The sequence below is a fragment of the Ahaetulla prasina genome, chromosome 2, assembly GCF_028640845.1.
Source record: "Ahaetulla prasina isolate Xishuangbanna chromosome 2, ASM2864084v1, whole genome shotgun sequence".
NCBI classification, from domain to species: domain Eukaryota; kingdom Metazoa; phylum Chordata; class Lepidosauria; order Squamata; family Colubridae; genus Ahaetulla; species Ahaetulla prasina.
Window position 1 is genome coordinate 61,643,054 of NC_080540.1, and position 18,581 is coordinate 61,661,634.

The 18,581-nt window shown below is 43.9% G+C and overlaps 1 protein-coding gene across 1 annotated transcript in view; it reads right to left on the reverse strand.

Moving 5' to 3' along the window:
- The window catches only part of SLC26A6 (solute carrier family 26 member 6), a 41,750-nt gene extending 24,186 nt beyond the window's left edge, over window positions 1-17,564 (reverse strand). The window contains exons 1-9 of the mRNA XM_058167160.1: window positions 17,267-17,564; window positions 9,269-9,408; window positions 8,203-8,313; window positions 7,185-7,360; window positions 6,412-6,576; window positions 6,175-6,327; window positions 4,403-4,485; window positions 4,015-4,162; window positions 3,216-3,329 (exon numbers count right to left, since the gene is read on the reverse strand). Coding sequence (XP_058023143.1) covers window positions 3,216-3,329; window positions 4,015-4,162; window positions 4,403-4,485; window positions 6,175-6,327; window positions 6,412-6,576; window positions 7,185-7,360; window positions 8,203-8,313; window positions 9,269-9,408; window positions 17,267-17,472 — 1,296 coding nt within the window. The 5' untranslated portion in view covers window positions 17,473-17,564. The remainder of the gene's footprint in view (window positions 1-3,215; window positions 3,330-4,014; window positions 4,163-4,402; window positions 4,486-6,174; window positions 6,328-6,411; window positions 6,577-7,184; window positions 7,361-8,202; window positions 8,314-9,268; window positions 9,409-17,266) is intronic.
- Between the last annotated feature and the right edge of the window lie 1,017 nt (window positions 17,565-18,581).

Genomic DNA, 18,581 nt, shown 5'->3' on the forward strand with positions numbered 1-18,581 from the left:
AAAAGCAGTATAAATAATAAAACCCATTAAAAACCAATATAAATTTAAAATCTAATCCAGTCCTGCGCAGATGAATAAATGTGTTTTAAGCTCGCGACGGAAGGTTCGGAGGTCCGGAAGTTGACGGAGTCCTGGGGGGAGTTCGTTCCAGAGGGTGGGAGCCCCCACAGAGAAGGCCCTTCCCCTGGGTGTCGCCAGACGACACTGCCTAGCTGACGGCACCCTGAGGAGTCCCTCTCTGTGAGAGCGCACGGGTCGGTGAGAGGTATTCGGTAGCAGTAAGCGGTCCCGTAAATAGCCCGGCCCTATGCCATGGAGCGCTTTAAAGGTGGTTACCAAAACCTTGAAGCGCACCCGGAAGGCCACAGGTAGCCAGTGCAGTCTGCGCAGGATAGGTGTCACACGGGAGCCATGAAGGGCTCCCTCTATCACCCGCGCAGCCGCATTCTGGACTAACTGTAGCCTCCGGATGCCCTTCAACGGGAGCCCCATGTAGAGAGCATTGCAGTAATCCAGACGAGACGTCACGAGGGCATGAGTGACCGTGCATAGGGCATCCCGGTCTAGAAAGGGGCGCAACTGGCGTACCAGGCGAACCTGGTAGAACGCTCTCCTGGAGACGGCCGTCAAATGATCTTCCAAAGACAGCCGTTCATCCAGGAGGACGCCCAAGTTGTGCACCCTCTCCATCGGGGCCAATGACTCGCCCCCAACAGTCAGCCGAGGACTCAGCTGACTGTACCGGGATGCCGGCATCCACAGCCACTCTGTCTTGGAGGGATTGAGCTTGAGCCTGTTTCTCCCCATCCAGACCCGTACGGCTTCCAAACACCGGGACAACACTTCGATAGCTTCGTTGGGGTGGCCCGGTGTGGAAAAGTACAGCTGGGTTTCATCCGCGTACAGCTGGTACCTCACACCGAAGCCACTGATGATCTCACCCAGCGGCTTCATATAGATGTTGAACAGAAGGGGCGAGAGAATCGACCCCTGCGGCACCCCACAAGTGAGGCGCCTCGGGGCCGACCTCTGCCCCCCTGTCAACACCATCTGCGACCAATCGGAGAGATAGGAGGAGAACCACCGATAAACGGTGCCTCCCACTCCCAATCCCTCCAACCGGCGCAGCAGGATACCATGGTCGATGGTATCAAAAGCCGCTGAGAGGTCTAATAGGACCAGGGCAGAGGAACAACCCCTATCCCTGGCCCTCCAGAGATCATCCACCAACGCGACCAAAGCCGTCTCAGTGCTGTAACCGGGCCGGAAACCGGACTGGAACGGGTCTAGATAGACAGTTTCATCCAGGTGTAAGGGAAACTGATATGCCACCATACTCTCTACAACCTTCGCCGCGAAGCGAAGGTTGGAGACCAGACGATAATTACCTAAAACAGCCGGGTCCAGGGAAGGCTTCTTGAGGAGGGGTCTCACCACCGCCTCTTTCAAGGCGGCCGGAAAGACTCCCTCCACCAAAGAAGCGCTCGTAATCGCCTGGAGCCAGCCTCGTGTCACCTCCTGAGTGGCCAGCACCAACCAGGAGGGGCACGGGTCCAGTAAACACGTGGTGGCATTCAACCTACCCAACAACCTGTCCATGTCCTCGGGAGCCACAGGGTCAAACTCATCCCAAACAATGTCACCAAGACCACCCTCAGACGTCTCACCTGAGTCACCGCAATTTTGGTCCAAACTGTCCCGAAGCTGAACGATTTTATCGTATAGATAACCGTTAAACTCCTCAGCACGTCCCTGTAATGGGTCATCCCGCTCCCCCTGGTGAAGGAGGGAACGAGTCACCCGAAACAGGGCGGCTGGGCGGTTATCTGCCGACGCAATGAGGGAGGAGGCGTAGCAACGCCTCGCTTCCCTCAATGCCACTAGGTAAGTCCTATTATAGGACTTCACTAGTGTCCGATCAGCCTCCGAACGGCTAGACCTCCAGGAACTCTCTAGGCGTCTTCTCCGGCGCTTCATCCCCCTCAGCTCCTCGGAGAACCAAGGAGCCGGTTGGGACCTGCGCCGGGTCAGAGGCCGCAAAGGCACGACACGGTCTAAGGCCCCCGCCGCGGCCCGTTCCCAGGCCGCAACAAGTTCCTCAACCGTGCCGTGAGCCAGACCCTCAGGAAGTGGCCCAAGCTCCGTCCGGAACCTCTCCGGGTCCATCAGGCGCCTGGGACGGAACCAACGTATTGGCTCCGTCTCCCTGCGGTGTTGAATGGTGGTCAGAAAGTCCAGGCGAAGGAGAGAGTGATCTGACCATGACAAAGGTTCAATGACTATTTCCTTCAAGTCCAGATCTCTCAACCACTGACCAGAGATAAAAATCAAGTCCAGTGTGCCACCCCCAGTGTGAGTAGGGCCATCAACTACTTGAGTCAGGTCCAAGGCCGTCATGGAAGCCGTGAACTCCCGAGCTGCTGTCGATGACGAGCCGGAAGATGGCAAGTTAAAGTCCCCCATGACTAAAAGTCTGGGGGTCTCAACTGCCACCCCAGCAAGCACCTCCAGGAGCTCGGGATATAGAGGGAGTCATAGTGCAAAAAGATCTGGAAACATTAGTTATAGAAAACTGCCCACTTTTGTGGTCATGGTGGATACTGGGTTTTTTTTTTGACAACAGGAAGCCAAACAGCCCTCAATAAATTATTCGTCTCATACATTCAAAGAGAATAGTGATGAAACAAAGTTTTGAACTTCATGTTAATTCCAGTAGCATATTCAAGGCTACTTAATATTTGTGAACAGATTCATGGCCGACTCAAATACTAAACACTAAAAAAAATACCCTAAATGTATTTTTTATTATATTTCATAATATAAATAAATTTATCTTCTAGAGCAGGGATCTGCAAACTTGGCTCCTTTAAAACTTGTGGATTTCAACTCCCAGAGTTCCTCAGCCAGCAAAGCTGGATAAGGAACTCTGGGAGTTGAACTCCATAAGTCTTAAAGGAGCCAAGTTTGCAGACCCCTGCTCTAGGGATAAACAAGCCCACCCTCAGTCCACAGGAAGGGTAATTGATGTAATTTCTAAAGCTAACTGTACCCCAGCATTCATCAGAATGATCTCATCTATTCCAGCATGCCTTTAAATTAGTTCTCACTTAGTTCTCTGCAGGTCTGTTCTGCTATCCATCCATTTGATTGATTCCAACTTCTGCACAATTCCTTCCTCCTATCAGAAAAAGGCTACAGGCTTCTCTGGGATTTACCTGGCTGTGTCCTCCTGTGCTTTCTTGTACCAGGGAACGGGACATGGAGCAGCTGATGCTGTAGCAATGGAAAAAGCTACCAGTGATGTTACTGAGCCCCAAGGCTATCAGTTCCTGTAAGAGAGTTGAGAAGACCTCAATGTATATTTCTTTATTTGGAGAGGGGGGAAAAAGTTCGGAAGAGGCTGCATGCCCATCCCTTGACTTAGAAGTACAGTACGGGTAGTTCTCGACTTAGGACTATTATGGAGCTTGCCCATTAAAGTCGTAAGTCATAACAGTCATAACATAGGTCACCCACGTGACTAATCTGATTTTACAACCTTTTTTTGTGATGGTTGTTAATTGAACTGCAGTCACAAAGCAGTTCACTGCATGGGTTCAGCAAGCACCATAATTGTTAAGTGAATCAATGGTTTGTTACGGAGCTGTTTGGCTGAAAACCTGAAGTAAATGCCAGGTTTTGGCAAAACCATCATAAAATGTGGTCATGTGAATGCAGGATGCTGCCAATAACCGTAAATGCAGTCCAGTTGCTAAGTGCCTGACCTGCAGTCATGGTACTGCAGGGTGGGTGGGGTTGGGAGCAGCCAATGGAATTTCAGAGCTGGGCTGTTAGTATTCTTGGGAGGGTCCTTCATAACCTTGAACCATTGCCAAGCAATGGTTGTAAGTTGAGGACTACCTGCAACAGGAGTAGATAGATTGGTAATCTAGAGAGAAAATAAAGTCAAGGCAAAGAAGAAAGAGGGAAAAAAGCCAGGAAGCCAAGATAAGGAAAACATAACAAATGTCTTACCTGGTTGCTGTCCACACTATAACCGTGCCTGAGTGCGAAGATTTTCCCAAGGGAGATGCAAAGGACATAGCTAACAATAGCAATGGCAAAAGCATTCCCTATCACCTGCCCAAAATAGCTTCCATTGGGGGCTTCAGGAGATCTCAATCTATAATAGGAAAACATAGATGCCACAAAGCAACACTGCTGTACAGGTAGCACAAGGCAAAAGAAGGGAGGAGTAGGTGATTTCCCAGGGCTGGGGTGGAAAGAGGAGTATTAAGCAAACAGAAAGGGAATCTCCATTTTGTGCAGTGTAAATGAGACCTCTGTCAGTTTTGAAACCAATTAATCTGGCATATTATGGCTCTGAGACCAATGGATTTGGGGAAGCAGCAAGAACACTTACCCCTTGGGAATATCGCCCACAACACTAATCCCAAATTTGTTGTTCAGGCTGGCACCATAGCAGATTGCCGTGGAGACAATAATCTGAAAAAAGAAGGCAGGTAGGCAAAATATTCTTTGGTAATTTAATGCTGCTGAGGAAGGGCACAGATGAAGGCATTTATTAGGTTGCAATGTCTGTAATGTGATGGCCTCATTCTTATCTGTTGGGCCAGAATTTCCCAAATGCCAGCTAACATGAAAATCTCTAAAGGCCATTAGATTGCGGAAAGTTGAGCTAGATGTTCCTCAGATGCATAATAAGAGTAGAGGAGACTCAGTCATTGCAGCACTCTAACCCTTTTCTTTTTGGTCTCAGAAATGGGACTCTTATGCTTGTAAAAAAATTTTTTAAAAAAAATTGGCAAAAAAACCCCATAGCAACAATAAAGCAGCAGCGTGTATCATTAAAAATATCCTTCAGCAACTTAAATCTCATAGAGATATTTTTAAAAGAGGAAATTACCTAAATTAAATGACATTATGAGCCACGGTGGTGCAGTGGTTAGAGTACAGTATTGCAGGCTACTTCTGCTAACTGCCGGCTGCCTGCAATTTGGCAGATCGAATTTCACCAGGCTCACGGTTGACTCGGCCTTCCATCCTTCTGAGGTGGGTAGAATTAGGACCCAAATTGTTGGAGGCAAAATGCTGACTCTGTTAGAAAGTGCTGTAAAGCACTGTAAAGCGGTATATAAGTCTAAGTGTTATTGCTATTAAGTCAAGCTTAATTTCAGTACTCAGTGGACTTGTCCATGTGATCCATCGGTCTCTTATTTTTAGCAACAGGCAGTTCAACAAGATAACAGGTCATCAAAATCCTTGACCTTTTGATTAAAATCAAGTGTAGTTGAATGCTCAGGAATTGGGACCTAGATTTTAAGAACAAGCTCTGTAAACTCTTTGTATCCTACTCTTTCAATTTCTCTTGCCTTTGTTTCTTTAAAAATAAAATCTTCATTTCAATGAAGAGAGTGTATTTCTTCCTAGGAAACAGAATAAAATTCTTATTCCTTTCTACCACAATGTAATATAAGGGATGAAGCTAATTCTAATTCCTTCCAGGAATTGCTTGGAAACAAATTCCTTCCAATGATTGATCTTTTTTAAAAAACCCAACTGAAAACTCATCCCACCCAAACATTATTCCCAAAGGGAATCTTGAAAAGTGATCAGGAGGGCTTCTGGATCCTGGTATGGAAATGCATGTTCACTTGTGGCTACTGAATGCTTTGACTAAAAGACTTAACATCATTTTTCAGCTATACCTTTTATGTGGCAGTAGGGGAGAATTATTAAACACGTGGCTAAGGAGTAAAATATTTCCATCTTCATTCCTCCATTATTGAATATATGTCAATATATGCCATTACTGAATATATGTCATGTTGCAGTTGTGAAATGGGTAGCTGTGTAAAGCACATTAGGCATACTTTTGGGGCTGGTGGCAGCTAACTTTGGTGCATTTTCCTTATAAACACCCTAACATTTGCCTTCCACTGAGTATAATGCCAACAATTTTATTTCTATGAAGTTTTCATCTTGTTTTAATAATTAGATTTTTGGCAGGTATTTGGCCAGTATTATGCTAGTTAGTTTTTTCTTGTAATTTTAACAGATTAACAGATTATGTCAAAACTTCTGCCTTGCTGGTTGTATTTTGTTCCATTGTCATTTTAAGAAAAAAAACAAGCAAGCCAATGAATGATCTTGGACCATTGCCCAAAGAGTTACCGTGAGAAATTCAATGGGGATAGGTGTTGGAAGCTTCTTATCAAACTTGTCATTGAGTAGCTTGATGAGCAAAAGAACGACCATGGAGATCAAGGCAGTGACCACAGTACCAGTGTGAATGCCAGGTAATTTTGAGCAAATCTCCACAAAGGTCTGGGGGAAAATAGCAAGATAGAAGAAGTCATAATTTGGAGACACAAGATGAAACTCAACTTCTGTGTGTCTACCTGTACTTACGTAGATCAGTGACAATGGTCCAGATTTCTCTTCCAGTCTGATTCCAAAGACATACTTTAGCTGGGAAACCAGCACATGGACTGCAGCAGCTGTGGTATAGCCTCGCACCAAGGGCTCTGAAAGATAGGTGGCCACAAATCCAAACTGCAGTAGGCCAAGGGCAATCTAAAAACAGATCATTGGTGAAATTACATCTGCTGAAACTGAAACTCTCTAGTGATTTTCTAGCACATTTTTCTTAAGCCATCATTAACTCAGAAAGCTAATGACCCAGAAAGCAGAACAAATGCTTAACTATTGCTAAGCAGGTAAACAAAGTTTCAATAATTTGGAAGCTAGTGCGTTTCCTGGAATCAAGCTATTTTTTAATTCAGACTGTTTACTTAGCAGGAAGCACCTACCCACTACTCAGTCACCCACAATGAGCAATCAGCAGCTCTTAGAACATACACTTATTAACTATTCAGGAGATGGCACTTTTCACTCCTCACAAATCTCTGCATATGCACCATACATCTTGCCTGTTCATTCTTCTCTTTTCTTCCTGTGGACTCCCTCATCTCCTGTTAATTTGCTCTACAAATAACTCCCTTTGAACATACCTGTGTCACTGTCCACATTAACTGCAGCTACCTCCACCCTGCCTAATAACAGTAAGACCAACACTTTCAGTCTTAGTACCAAAGCAAATTCAATATTTCTTATTTTTAGGTTTTAGGTATTGATTCAGTTTACACAACCAGGTTTTTACTGCATGTTTATCTGCCTTTTACCTGGAATAGACCCATTAAGCAGGTGACTGCAGCTACCAGCTCTATTCGGGCTGCATCCCTCCGGATCTCATTGACAAATGTTTTATTGGTGCCAGTGATAACTTCCAGATATTTTCCATTTGGTTCTAGTGACTCTGTCATACTTCCTAACATCACAGAAATGATAGCAAAGGGACCTGTGGGGAAAAATTCAAAGTTTGAGTGAATCTTTTCATCTATTCTTCTGATTCAAAAGGTTTTGAAAAGGATGTCTGTTTCCTTAGACTGTGTTAATAGCACTAGCACTAGCACTTAGACTTATATACCACTTTATAGTGCTCTACAGCCCTCTCTAAGCAGTCAGCATATTGCCCCCAACAATTTGGGTCCTCATTTGACTGACCTCGGAAGCCTGGAAAGCTGAGTCAACCTTGAGCCTGGTGAGACTTGAACTGCCAAATTGCAGTCAGCTGGCAGTCAGCAGAAGTAGCCTGCAGTGCTGCATTCTAACCACTGCGCCACCATGGCTTATGATAAGCATAAAATGATATAACAAGCATATATCAATTGGGCAAATAAATAAATATGTATTGCAAAATACTATCCAGTATTATGTTTAGGTGCTGCCAAATTTAAAGGGGTGGGGGACAAAGTACTTTGAAGTTCCTGCTGTCTCATCTTCCTTCTGTGTTATCATTGGTCTCAACCTCCCTTCCCTCGCTTCTTTTTCCTGCCGTTGTGGCCCTCCTCACTTCCCCTCGACTGCTCTTCTTGCAAAACCTTTTCTGCTTAATGTGGAAAAAGTACTGTGCCAGCCAATTGGAAAATGCAGCACATTTTAAAAATGTAGTCTAAAAAGGATATCTGTGCAGCTATGGCTTCCAATAGTCCAAATAAGTGCTTTCTTTGATAATCTTTCTGTAAGTCTTTTGGGGGCTTCCCAAACTAGTCCTACAGTTCATCGCTAGTGGTGGCATTGGTGTTCTACCTCTAGTAAATGTGATCCCATCAGGCATCTAAAGTAGCATTCTCTGCTTACCAATAGAGATGTGTCTGGATGTCCCAAATAAGAAATACACCAGAACTGGATAGAAGGATGAATACAAACCATGGACTGGAGGCAACCCTGCTAGGAGTGCATATGCCAAACCTTGGAAAAATAGAAGTGGAAGTTACCTCATATGTCATTAACACTTCATTTGTATTTCACTTATTCCAGTTCTATTCACCTATCAAGCACTTGATATGGCTTTCTCCTATAATTTTTCACCAATTTGCTAATGTGTCTCAAATACTTTGGACAAGAATAGGCAATACTGTCTCTTTAGATATTTGAACCACAATTCTCATAAGCCCCAGATCAATACACCTTATATCGGCAGTCCTTTCCCATTAAATACCATTTTTTCTCAAAGGGTTTTTTCCTTGAACAAATCAGTTCCATTTTTTTCAAAAATAATGATGCAAAAGCCAAGACAATTTTCCAATAGGTTTTCCTACAGCAGAAGTGGACATTCCCCTAAGGATAATGAGCTACAATTTGATCCTATAATCAAGGAAACTACAGGTACCCTTACCAGAAGATTAAGGTAGGCTGGGACTTCCAGGTTTATCAGGTTCCTAGATTTGGTGTGATTCATAGAAGAATTGAGAAGCCTCTGGAAAACAAATTGCTTTCATTTCCATCCTTAAACAGCCTTTTCCAAATAGTCCAAATCAATGTGGAAATTTAGAAGTAATTAATTTATATCACTGTGGAGAGAAAACAAGATGGCACGACTTGTGAAGGATTGTGTCCAGAGGCTTCCTACAATTTCTATAAAAACCAAGCCAAGCTCACCTGCTGAAGTCAATCATATTGCTATTGAATTTTGACAGTGAAATCGAACAGAGCCAGGGTATGGCTTTCCAACTTCTTTTCTGTGCCTATTTCTACCTATCGTTCATTGATTATACTATAGCTTTAGCATCAAAAATTTTCTGACTGATCCTGTCAGTCAGAGAATTCCAACTGGCAAGATCAAGGAAGAGGGCCAATAGTTGGTCAGAGGGTATTTTTGTTTCTCAAGATCCCAGGACTCACAAGAAGATCTCAGATAACATACCCTGTGGGAGATGCATAATTCCCACACTGAATCCTGAGATGATGTCCCCTAGCAGCCATTCTTTGACTGGGTAGCGTGGCAACCATCTAAGGATGGGCAGGAATTGAAATAGCAAGTTCTTTGCAGTTGATCCTGAGCATCTGGAAAAGAGGTGGACAAAGATCTTTGCAAGAGGAAAGCAGGGTCTTCAATTTACATGGAGTTTGAGGGATGTGAAGCAATGAAAGAACTGGGAAGCTGTTCCATTCCATGAGGTAAATTGGTGCATCACTCCCAGAATCTATCATAGATGTGCACTCAAGGGAAAAAACACATGCCATGCTACATTATTCTGCAGTAAAAAGATCAAATTCCAGAGTTGCAATATTGGAATTCTGGACATTTTGGTGGCTAAAAGCAGAGGTGGAGCTGCTCCACCTACTCCTAATTAATTGTGTGTGACAAAATGGCTACAACCTTTCCATCTCTTACTTTTTTTATTATTCTAAAAGTGCAACAGAGCATGCAGCTGTTAGACAAGGTTTTGCTCCAGCCCTTGGAAAAAATAGTTAGCTACAATCCGAAGAATCATATTTTTAAAAAAAGGGGGGTGGGGTGGGGAGGAGCTGAACAGTGCTAGTTTTATACTTTACCATACCTTTTAGGCAACAAAGTTATCCAGGGAAATACAACATTTATGAGAAGCAATGAAATATTACCAATAAAACATAAAAAAGTACACAAAGAAAGTCAATGAATATCTACCTCAAGTCCTTTCAAGGTTACTTTCTTTTGACTTTTGTGTAACATTGGAAGCTTCCTTTTGGAGAGACACAAAACTGCAATCTTCGTTGAGGCACAACAGTCCAAAAAACTAGCTTATTTAATATACATATATATGTGTGTGTGTGTGTGTGTGTGTGTGTGTGTGTATATATATATATGTAGGTCTTTGGTTATTCGGGTTTTCTCCCACGTAAAATTGGAAGTGTCTTGGCGACGTTTCGACGAAGTCTCATTCGTCATCTTCAGGCTTCAGCTTCGTGCTTCTGGGAGCAATGTGTGATTGCAGCTGTTTCTTCCTTTTTAACTGCTAGTGGGGGTTTGAACTGATTGGATGGGAGCTTGGCTGTGCTCTGATTGGATGGGGTTTTTTTTGTGCTCTGATTGGCTGGGTGTGTGTCCTGTTTGGCTGGGGGCTTGGTTGTGCTCAGATTAGTCTGAGTTGCAGGGGGATTTGAGCTGGTGAGCTGCATTGCTGTTGTTTGGCTTCGTGTTCGTGGTCGTGCTACATGTTCATAGTGGGTGTCAGTCTGCTGCATGTATGAATTGGAGGGGTTTGAAATGGCTAATGTTGCAGCTGTGGTCTGGCTTCTGGTCCTTGGTCGTGCTTCATGATCAGTGTGGGTTTGGGTCTGCTTTCTGGGTGGATGTGTGGTGGTGACATCCTGTGTGGACCTCGTGAGTGTGGGTCTGGTGTCATTCCTCATGTTAGGGACTCGTTTGTCAATAAGGGCGGGTTTCCAAATGGCTGATAGGCGGGAGGTATCATCTCGTTTGTTCATGCTGTGTGGGCGTTTTTCTATCTCAATGGCTTCCCTGCTTTCTGCTTTCTGTGCTCCAATCAGAGCCCAGCCAAGCTCCCACCCAATCAGTTCAAACCCCCACTAGCAGTTAAAAAGGAAGAAACAGCTGCAATCACACATTGCTCCCAGAAGCACGAAGCTGAAGCCTGAAGATGACGAATGAGACTTCGTCGAAACGTCGCCAAGACACTTCCAATTTTACACGGGAGAAAACCCGAATAACCAAAGACCTACATACAAACACCCGCGAAAACCTCAGAAAACATATATATATATATATATATATATATATATATATATATATATATATATATATATATATATATATATATATATATAGAGAGAGAGAGAGAGAGAGAGAGAGAGAGAGAGAGAGAGAGAGAGAGAGAGAGAGAGAGAGAGCAGATACCACATACCCTTCATTTACTGATTAATATGAGTTGAATATGGGGACAAGGGAAATGTGTTATCTAATTTAGAAAAGCGAAAAGGGTTTTAAATCTGTCTGTAACTGCAAGAAAGAAGATTGAAGTCACTTCTTTAAGTATTTTTTCTTTTTTGCTTCTCGTTGTTTCCAACGCTTCTCTCTCCCTCTCCCTTCCTTCCTCCTTTCTTCTTTCTTTCTTTCTTTCTTTCTTTCTTTCTTTCTTTCTTTCTTTCTTTCTTTCTTTCTTTCTTTCTTTCTTTCTTTCGTCTATATTGTTTCAGATTTTTTTTAACTTTGTAAAACAAAATGCATATATATGTGTGTGTCAGCACACACACATATATGCAATTTATACGCACATCAACACGCATGTATATATAAGGCATGAGAAAACCTGACCAGTTTGAATATTTGCAGACAGAAGAAGCCTTGCAAAAGGGCATTAAAGAAAAAGCTAAAAGCTTTTCTATAGGTCAAAAATCCCATTTCACTTCCTCTTATATACAAGCTTTCTAAATATTTGGATGCTCCATGTGATTCTTTTTCCGAGGCACGCTCTCTATGGAGCACAGCCTGGAACCTAAGGTTGCAGTATGAAATACTATATTAGTATTCCCAGTTCCAATCAGTCCACAATACCCTCTTTTGTGATGTTTTCACTTCTCTCCAGTTCAGTTTTTTGTTTTCTCTACCCCATGGTCAAACCACCTATTCTAGAATTAGTTTCTGTTTGTACAGACTTCAAGGTTTCCCAAAATTAGGGAGATCTTGAGAATTGGTGGAATTGTTTGGATCTCCTAAGTAGCAGCACAAACATCTAATAGTCCAAACATAAAAGAGACACCAAAGATTTTCATGAATGGGAAACCATTTATATGCTATAGCATTAGCATATTGTTCTTTTGTTCCCTCAGAATTGAGGGCAATGTGTTCCTTTGTCCTTGATTTATGACCATACAGGTAGTTCTTGATTTATGACCATCATTGAGCCTAACATTTCTGTGGCCAAGTGAAAATTCTGTAAAATGAATTTGCCCCATTTTACGACCTTTCTTGCCACAGTTGTTAAGTGAATCATTGCAGTTGTTAAATTAGTAACATGGTTGTTAAGTGAATCTGGCTTCCCTATTGACTTTGGTTGCAAAAGGTGTTCTACCAGTATCCCAGGATACCGTGGTTGTCATAAATATGAGTCAATTGCCAAGTGTCTACATTTTGATCACATGACCATAGGGATGCTATAATGGTTGTAAGTGTGAAAAACGGTCATGTCATTTTTTTCAGTGCTGTTGTAACTTTGAACAGTCACTAAATGAACCACTGTAAGTCAAGGACCACCTGTATTCTGTCATCATTTCCCTCCAAGCATCTGCCATTCAGAAGGAAGAACTTACTGTCCTCATGTTTCCCAAGGCCCTTCCTTTTCATAATCTAAATACCCTTTCCTGATTTTTCATGCTACAAGTATGGATTCGCAATACTTTACCTTATTTTCCTAATCTGGGTGGAAAATGACCCCTGTAAAATCTGTTTTTTCAGGCCGATCTTCTCTAGCTCAGACTCACTCAGCACTTCGCCTGCATTTTCTGCCTTGGAGTGACCTGGCTGTCCATTTGCCTCCATGCCCACCTCAGCGATCCCACCTGTTTTGTGGTTCAGCTTTGGGACTAGGAAGAGAAGAAGAAACACCATCAATACTAATGTTCCAGAGGTGGAACTACCAAGATTTGGTTGGCCCCAACCCTGCTGGCTTTTCAGAAAACCTTAAAAACCTGGAAGTTGAACTTAATGGAGCCTGTGAGGTTGATGTTAATTTAGCGATGACTGGTGTTACCTATTGTAGTCATGTATGTGTGTTTGTGTTTACACAACAATGTGTTTTATTTATTATTTATTTATTTATTTATTTTTCAAATTTATATACCGCCCTATCTCCCTAAGGACTCAGGGCGGTTCACAGGCAGTTAAAATACATATAAATACAGATTAAGAAACAATTAAAAAACTTATTCTATTGCCCCAAATTTAAAATAGTATAAATAGTAAAAACCCTTAAAACCCATAACTTTAAAATCTAATCCAGTCCCAGATAAATAAGTGTGTTTTAAGCTCATGACGAAAGGTTCGGAGGTCCGGAAGTTGGCGAAGTCCTGGAGGAGTTCGTTCCAGAGGTGGGAGCCCCACAGAAGGCCCTTCCCTGGGTGTCGCCAGGCAGCACTGCCTAGCTGGCGGCACCTGAGGAGTCCCTCTCTGTGAGGCGCAGGTCGGTGAGAGGTATTTGGTAGCAGTAGGCGGTCCCGTAAATAGCCCGGCCCTATGCCATGGGCGCTTTAAAGATTGTCACCAGCACCTTGAAGCGCACCGGAAGGCCACAGGTAGCCAGTGCAGTCTGCGCAGGATAGGTGTAACAGGAGCCACGAGGCTCCCTCTATCACCAGCGCAGCTGCATTCTGAACTAACTGGAGCCTCCGGATGCCCCTCAAGGGAGCCCCATGTAGAGCATTGCAATAATCCAGGCGAGGCGTCACGAGGCGTGGTGACCGTGCATAAGGCATCCCGGTCTAGAAAGGCGCAACTGGCGCACCAGGCGAACCTGGTGGAAAGCTCTCCTGGAGACGGCCGTCAAATGGTCTTCAAAAGACAGCCGTTCATCCAGGAGAACGCCCAGATTGCGCACCCTCTCCATCGGGGCCAGTGACTCGCCCCCAACAGTCAGCCGAGGACTCAGCTGACTGTACGGGATGCCGGCATCCACAGCCACTCAGTCTTGGAGGGATTGAGCTTGGGCCTGTTTCTCCGCATCCAGACCCGTCGGCTTCCAAACACCGGGACAGCACTTGATAGCTTCATTGGGGTGGCCCAGTGTGGAAGTACAGCTGGGTGTCATCAGCGAACAGCTGGTACCTCACACCGAAGCCACTGATGATCTCACCCAGCGGCTTCATATAGATGTTGAACAGAAGGGGCGAGAGAATCGACCCCTGCGGCACCCCACAAGTGAGGTGCCTCGGGGCCGACCTCTGCCCCCCGTCAACACCGTCTGCGACCGGTCGGAGAGATAGGAGGAGAACCACCGATAAGCGGTGCCTCCACTCCCAATCCCTCAACCGGCGCAGCAGGATACCATGGTCGATGGTATCGAAAGCCGCTGAGAGGTCTAATAGGACCAGGACAGAGGAACAACCCCTATCCTGGCCCTCAGAGATCATCCACCAGCGACCATGGTATCCTGCTGCGCCGGTTGGAGGGATTGGGAGGCACCGTTATCGGTGGTTCTCCTCCTATCTCTCGACCGGTCGCAGATGGTGTTGACAGGGGCAGAGGTCGGCCCCGAGGCGCCTCACTTGTGGGGTGCCGCAGGGTCGATTCTCTCGCCTTCTGTTCAACATCTATATGAAGCCGCTGGGTGAGATCATCAGTGGCTTCGTGTGAGGTACCAGCTGTACGCTGATGACACCCAGCTGTACTTCCACACCGGCCACCCCAATGAAGCTATCAAGTGCTGTCCCGTGTTTGGAAGCCGACGGGTCTGGATGGGGAGAAACAGGCTCAAGCTCAATCCTTCCAAGACAGAGTGGCTGTGGATGCCGGCATCCCGGTACAGTCAGCTGAGTCCTCGGCTGACTGTTGGGGCGATGGAGAGGGTGCGCATCTGGGCGTTCTCCTGGATGAACGGCTGTCTTTGAAGATCATTTGACGGCCGCCTCCAGGAGAGCTTTCCACCAGGTTCGCCTGGTGCGCCAGTTGCGCCTTTCTAGACCGGGATGCCTTATGCACGGTCACCACGCCTCGTGACGCCTCGCCTGGATTATTGCAATGCTCTACATGGGGCTCCCCTTGAGGGGCATCCGGAGGCTCCAGTTAGTTCAGAATGCAGCTGCGCGGGTGATAGAGGGAGCCCCTCGTGGCTCCCGTGTTACACCTATCCTGCGCAGACTGCACTGGCTACCTGTGGCCTTCCGGGTGCGCTTCAAGGTGCTGGTGACAATCTTTAAAGCGCTCCATGGCATAGGGCCGGGCTATTTACGGGACCGCCTACTGCTACCAAATACCTCTCACCGACCCGTGCGCTCTCACAGAGAGGGACTCCTCAGGGTGCCGTCAGCTAGGCAGTGCCGTCTGGCGACACCCAGGGGAAGGGCCTTCTCTGTGGGGGCTCCCACCTCTGGAACGAACTCCCTCCAGGACTTCGCCAACTTCCGGACCTCCGAACCTTTCGTCGCGAGCTTAAAACACACTTATTTATCTGCGCGGGACTGGATTAGATTTTAAAGTTATGGGTTTTAAGGGGTTTTTATTATTTATACTATTTTAAATTTGGGGCAATAGAATAAGTTTTTTAATTGTTTTTTAATCTGTATTTATATGTATTTTAACTGCCTGTGAACCGCCCTGAGTCCTTAGGGAGATAGGGCGGTATATAAATTTGAAAAATAAAATAAAATAAATAAAATAAATATATATATATATATATAAAGAGAGAGAGAGAGAGAGAGAGAGAGAGAGACCAGATACCACATACTCTTCATTTACTGATTAATATGAGTTGAATATGGGGACAAGGGAAATGTGTTATCTAATTTAGAAAAGCGAAAAGGGTTTTAAATCTGTCTGTAACTGTAAGAAAGAAGATTGAAGTCACTTCTTTAAGTATTTTTTCTTTTTTGCTTCTCGTTGTTTCCAACGCTTCTCTCTCCCTCTCCCTTCCTTCCTCCTTTCTTCTTTCTTTCTTTCTTTCTTTCTTTCTTTCTTTCTTTCTTTCTTTCTTTCTTTCTTTCTTTCTTTCGTCTATATTGTTTCAGATTTTTTTAACTTTGTAAAACAAAATGCATATATATGTGTGTGTCAGCACACACACATATATGCAATTTATACGCACACCAACACGCATGTATATATAAGGTATGAGAAAACCTGACAAGTTTGAATGTTTGCAGACAGAAGAAGCCTTGCAAAAGGGCATTAAAGAAAAAGCTAAAAGCTTTTCTATAGGTCAAAAATCCCATTTCACTTCCTCTTATATACAAGCTTTCTAAATATTTGGATGCTCCATGTGATTCTTTTTCCAAGGCACGCTCTCTATGGAGCACAGCCTGGAACCTAACGTTGCAGTATGAAATACTATATTAGTATTCCCAGTTCCAATCAGTCCACAATACCTTCTTTTGTGATGTTTTCACTTCTCTCCAGTTCAGTTTTTTGTTTTCTCTACCCCACGGTCAAACCACCTATTCTAGAATTAGTTTCTGTTTGTACAGACTTCAAGGTTTCCCAAAATTAGGGAGATCTTGAGAATTGGTGGAATTGTTTGGATCTCCTAAGTAGTAGCACAAACATCTAATAGTCCAAACATAAAAGAGACACCAAAGATTTTCATGAGTGGGAAACCATTTATATGCTATAGCATTAGCATATTGTTCTTTTGTTCCCTCAGAATTGAGGGCAATGTGTTCCTTTGTCCTTGATTTATGACCATACAGGTAGTTCTTGATTTATGACCATCATTGAGCCTAACATTTCTGTGGCCAAGTGAAAATTCTGTAAAATGAATTTGCCCCATTTTACGACCTTTCTTGCCACAGTTGTTAAGTGAATCATTGCAGTTGTTAAATTAGTAACATGGTTGTTAAGTGAATCTGGCTTCCCTATTGACTTTGGTTGCAAAAGGTGTTCTACCAGTATCCCAGGATACTGTGGTTGTCATAAATATGAGTCAATTGCCAAGTGTCTACATTTTGATCACATGACCATAGGGATGCTATAATGGTTGTAAGTGTGAAAAACGGTCATGTCATTTTTTTCAGTGCTGTTGTAACTTTGAACAGTCACTAAATGAACCACTGTAAGTCAAGGACCACCTGTATTCTGTCATCATTTCCCTCCAAGCATCTGCCATTCAGAAGCAAGAACTTACTGTCCTCATGTTTCCCAAGGCCCTTCCTTTTCATAATCTAAACACGCTTTCCTGATTTTTCATGCTACAAGTATGAATTCGCAATACTTTACCTTATTTTCCTAATCTGGGTGGAAAGTGACCCCTGTAAAATCTGTTTTTTCAGGCCGATCTTCTCTAGCTCAGACTCGCTCAGCACTTCGCCTGCATTTTCTGCCTTGGAGTGACCTGGCTGTCCATTTGCCTCCATGCCCACCTCAGCGATCCCACCTGTTTTGTGGTTCAGCTTTGGGACTAGGAAGAGAAGAAGAAACACCATCAATACTAATGTTCCAGAGGTAGGACTACCAAGATTTGGTTGGCCCCAACCCTGCTGGCTTTTCAGAAAACCTTAAAAACCTGGAAGTTGAACTTAATGGAGCCTGTGAGGTTGATGTTAATTTAGCGATGACTGGTGTTACCTATTGTAGTCATGTATGTGTGTTTGTGTTTACACAACAATGTGTTTTAACAAACCCATGTGTTTAACAAAGCCACGTGTTTTTTAACACAAAATAAAATTGTGATTTTTTTTTTTAAAAATGGTCATTTTCTATTCTGCGTTCTTGAATTTTATCTTAGACAACCAGAGTTTGCATTGCAATATAATTTAAGCAAAGGAATACAATGCATAATAAACATGATCTGCCAGTTTGGGGGAAAAAATTGAAATCAGGATCCTTGCGTTCTATCTTGAATTTTTAAAATAAAGGGCTCATTAAAAAAATAGAACCTGACATTTTAAAATCCTGATATATGTTTTAAAGCAACTGATAGGTATCCAAGTAGTTATATAAATGAAATGGCTCCTGAGCAGAAAGGAAAGAAGACAGAGGGGCTGAGCCATGCTTACTGCTTGGCCCATTGCCAGTAGAAACCACGTATAGCTTGCTAAGTCTAAGAAAGGATGATGTCATCGTTCTCCCATCTCCAGCTCAGGGCAAATGCCCCTGCCTTGTGTTTTCTAGCTCTGATTCAAAACTGGCCTTGGTTGACCGCAGCTGTCTCAAGAAAAACAGCCTTTGTTCCATTCTACTGACAGCCTCACCTCCAATTGGCTACAGTGCTTCTGTTTTCTGTTTTCTGAACAGTCACTGCAACCTTTTCCTTATCCAATGGGCACTCTGCCCAGCCTGGGTGAGGCATCTTCTCCTTGGTTTCGCACCCCCTGTCCTTCCATATCCTTTATTATTTTACAAAAATCTGTAAACTGCAATTTAGGGACATTGCAACATTTGTTCCTATAAAGCTTAACTATACATTATTGTGTGCCACAGAATTCACCTGGACTATAGAAGATCATAAAAAGGAAAGTATAATATGTTATTTTTGTTTGTTTGTTTATATCTCACCTTTATTATTTTTTTATAAATAACTCAAAACAGAAAA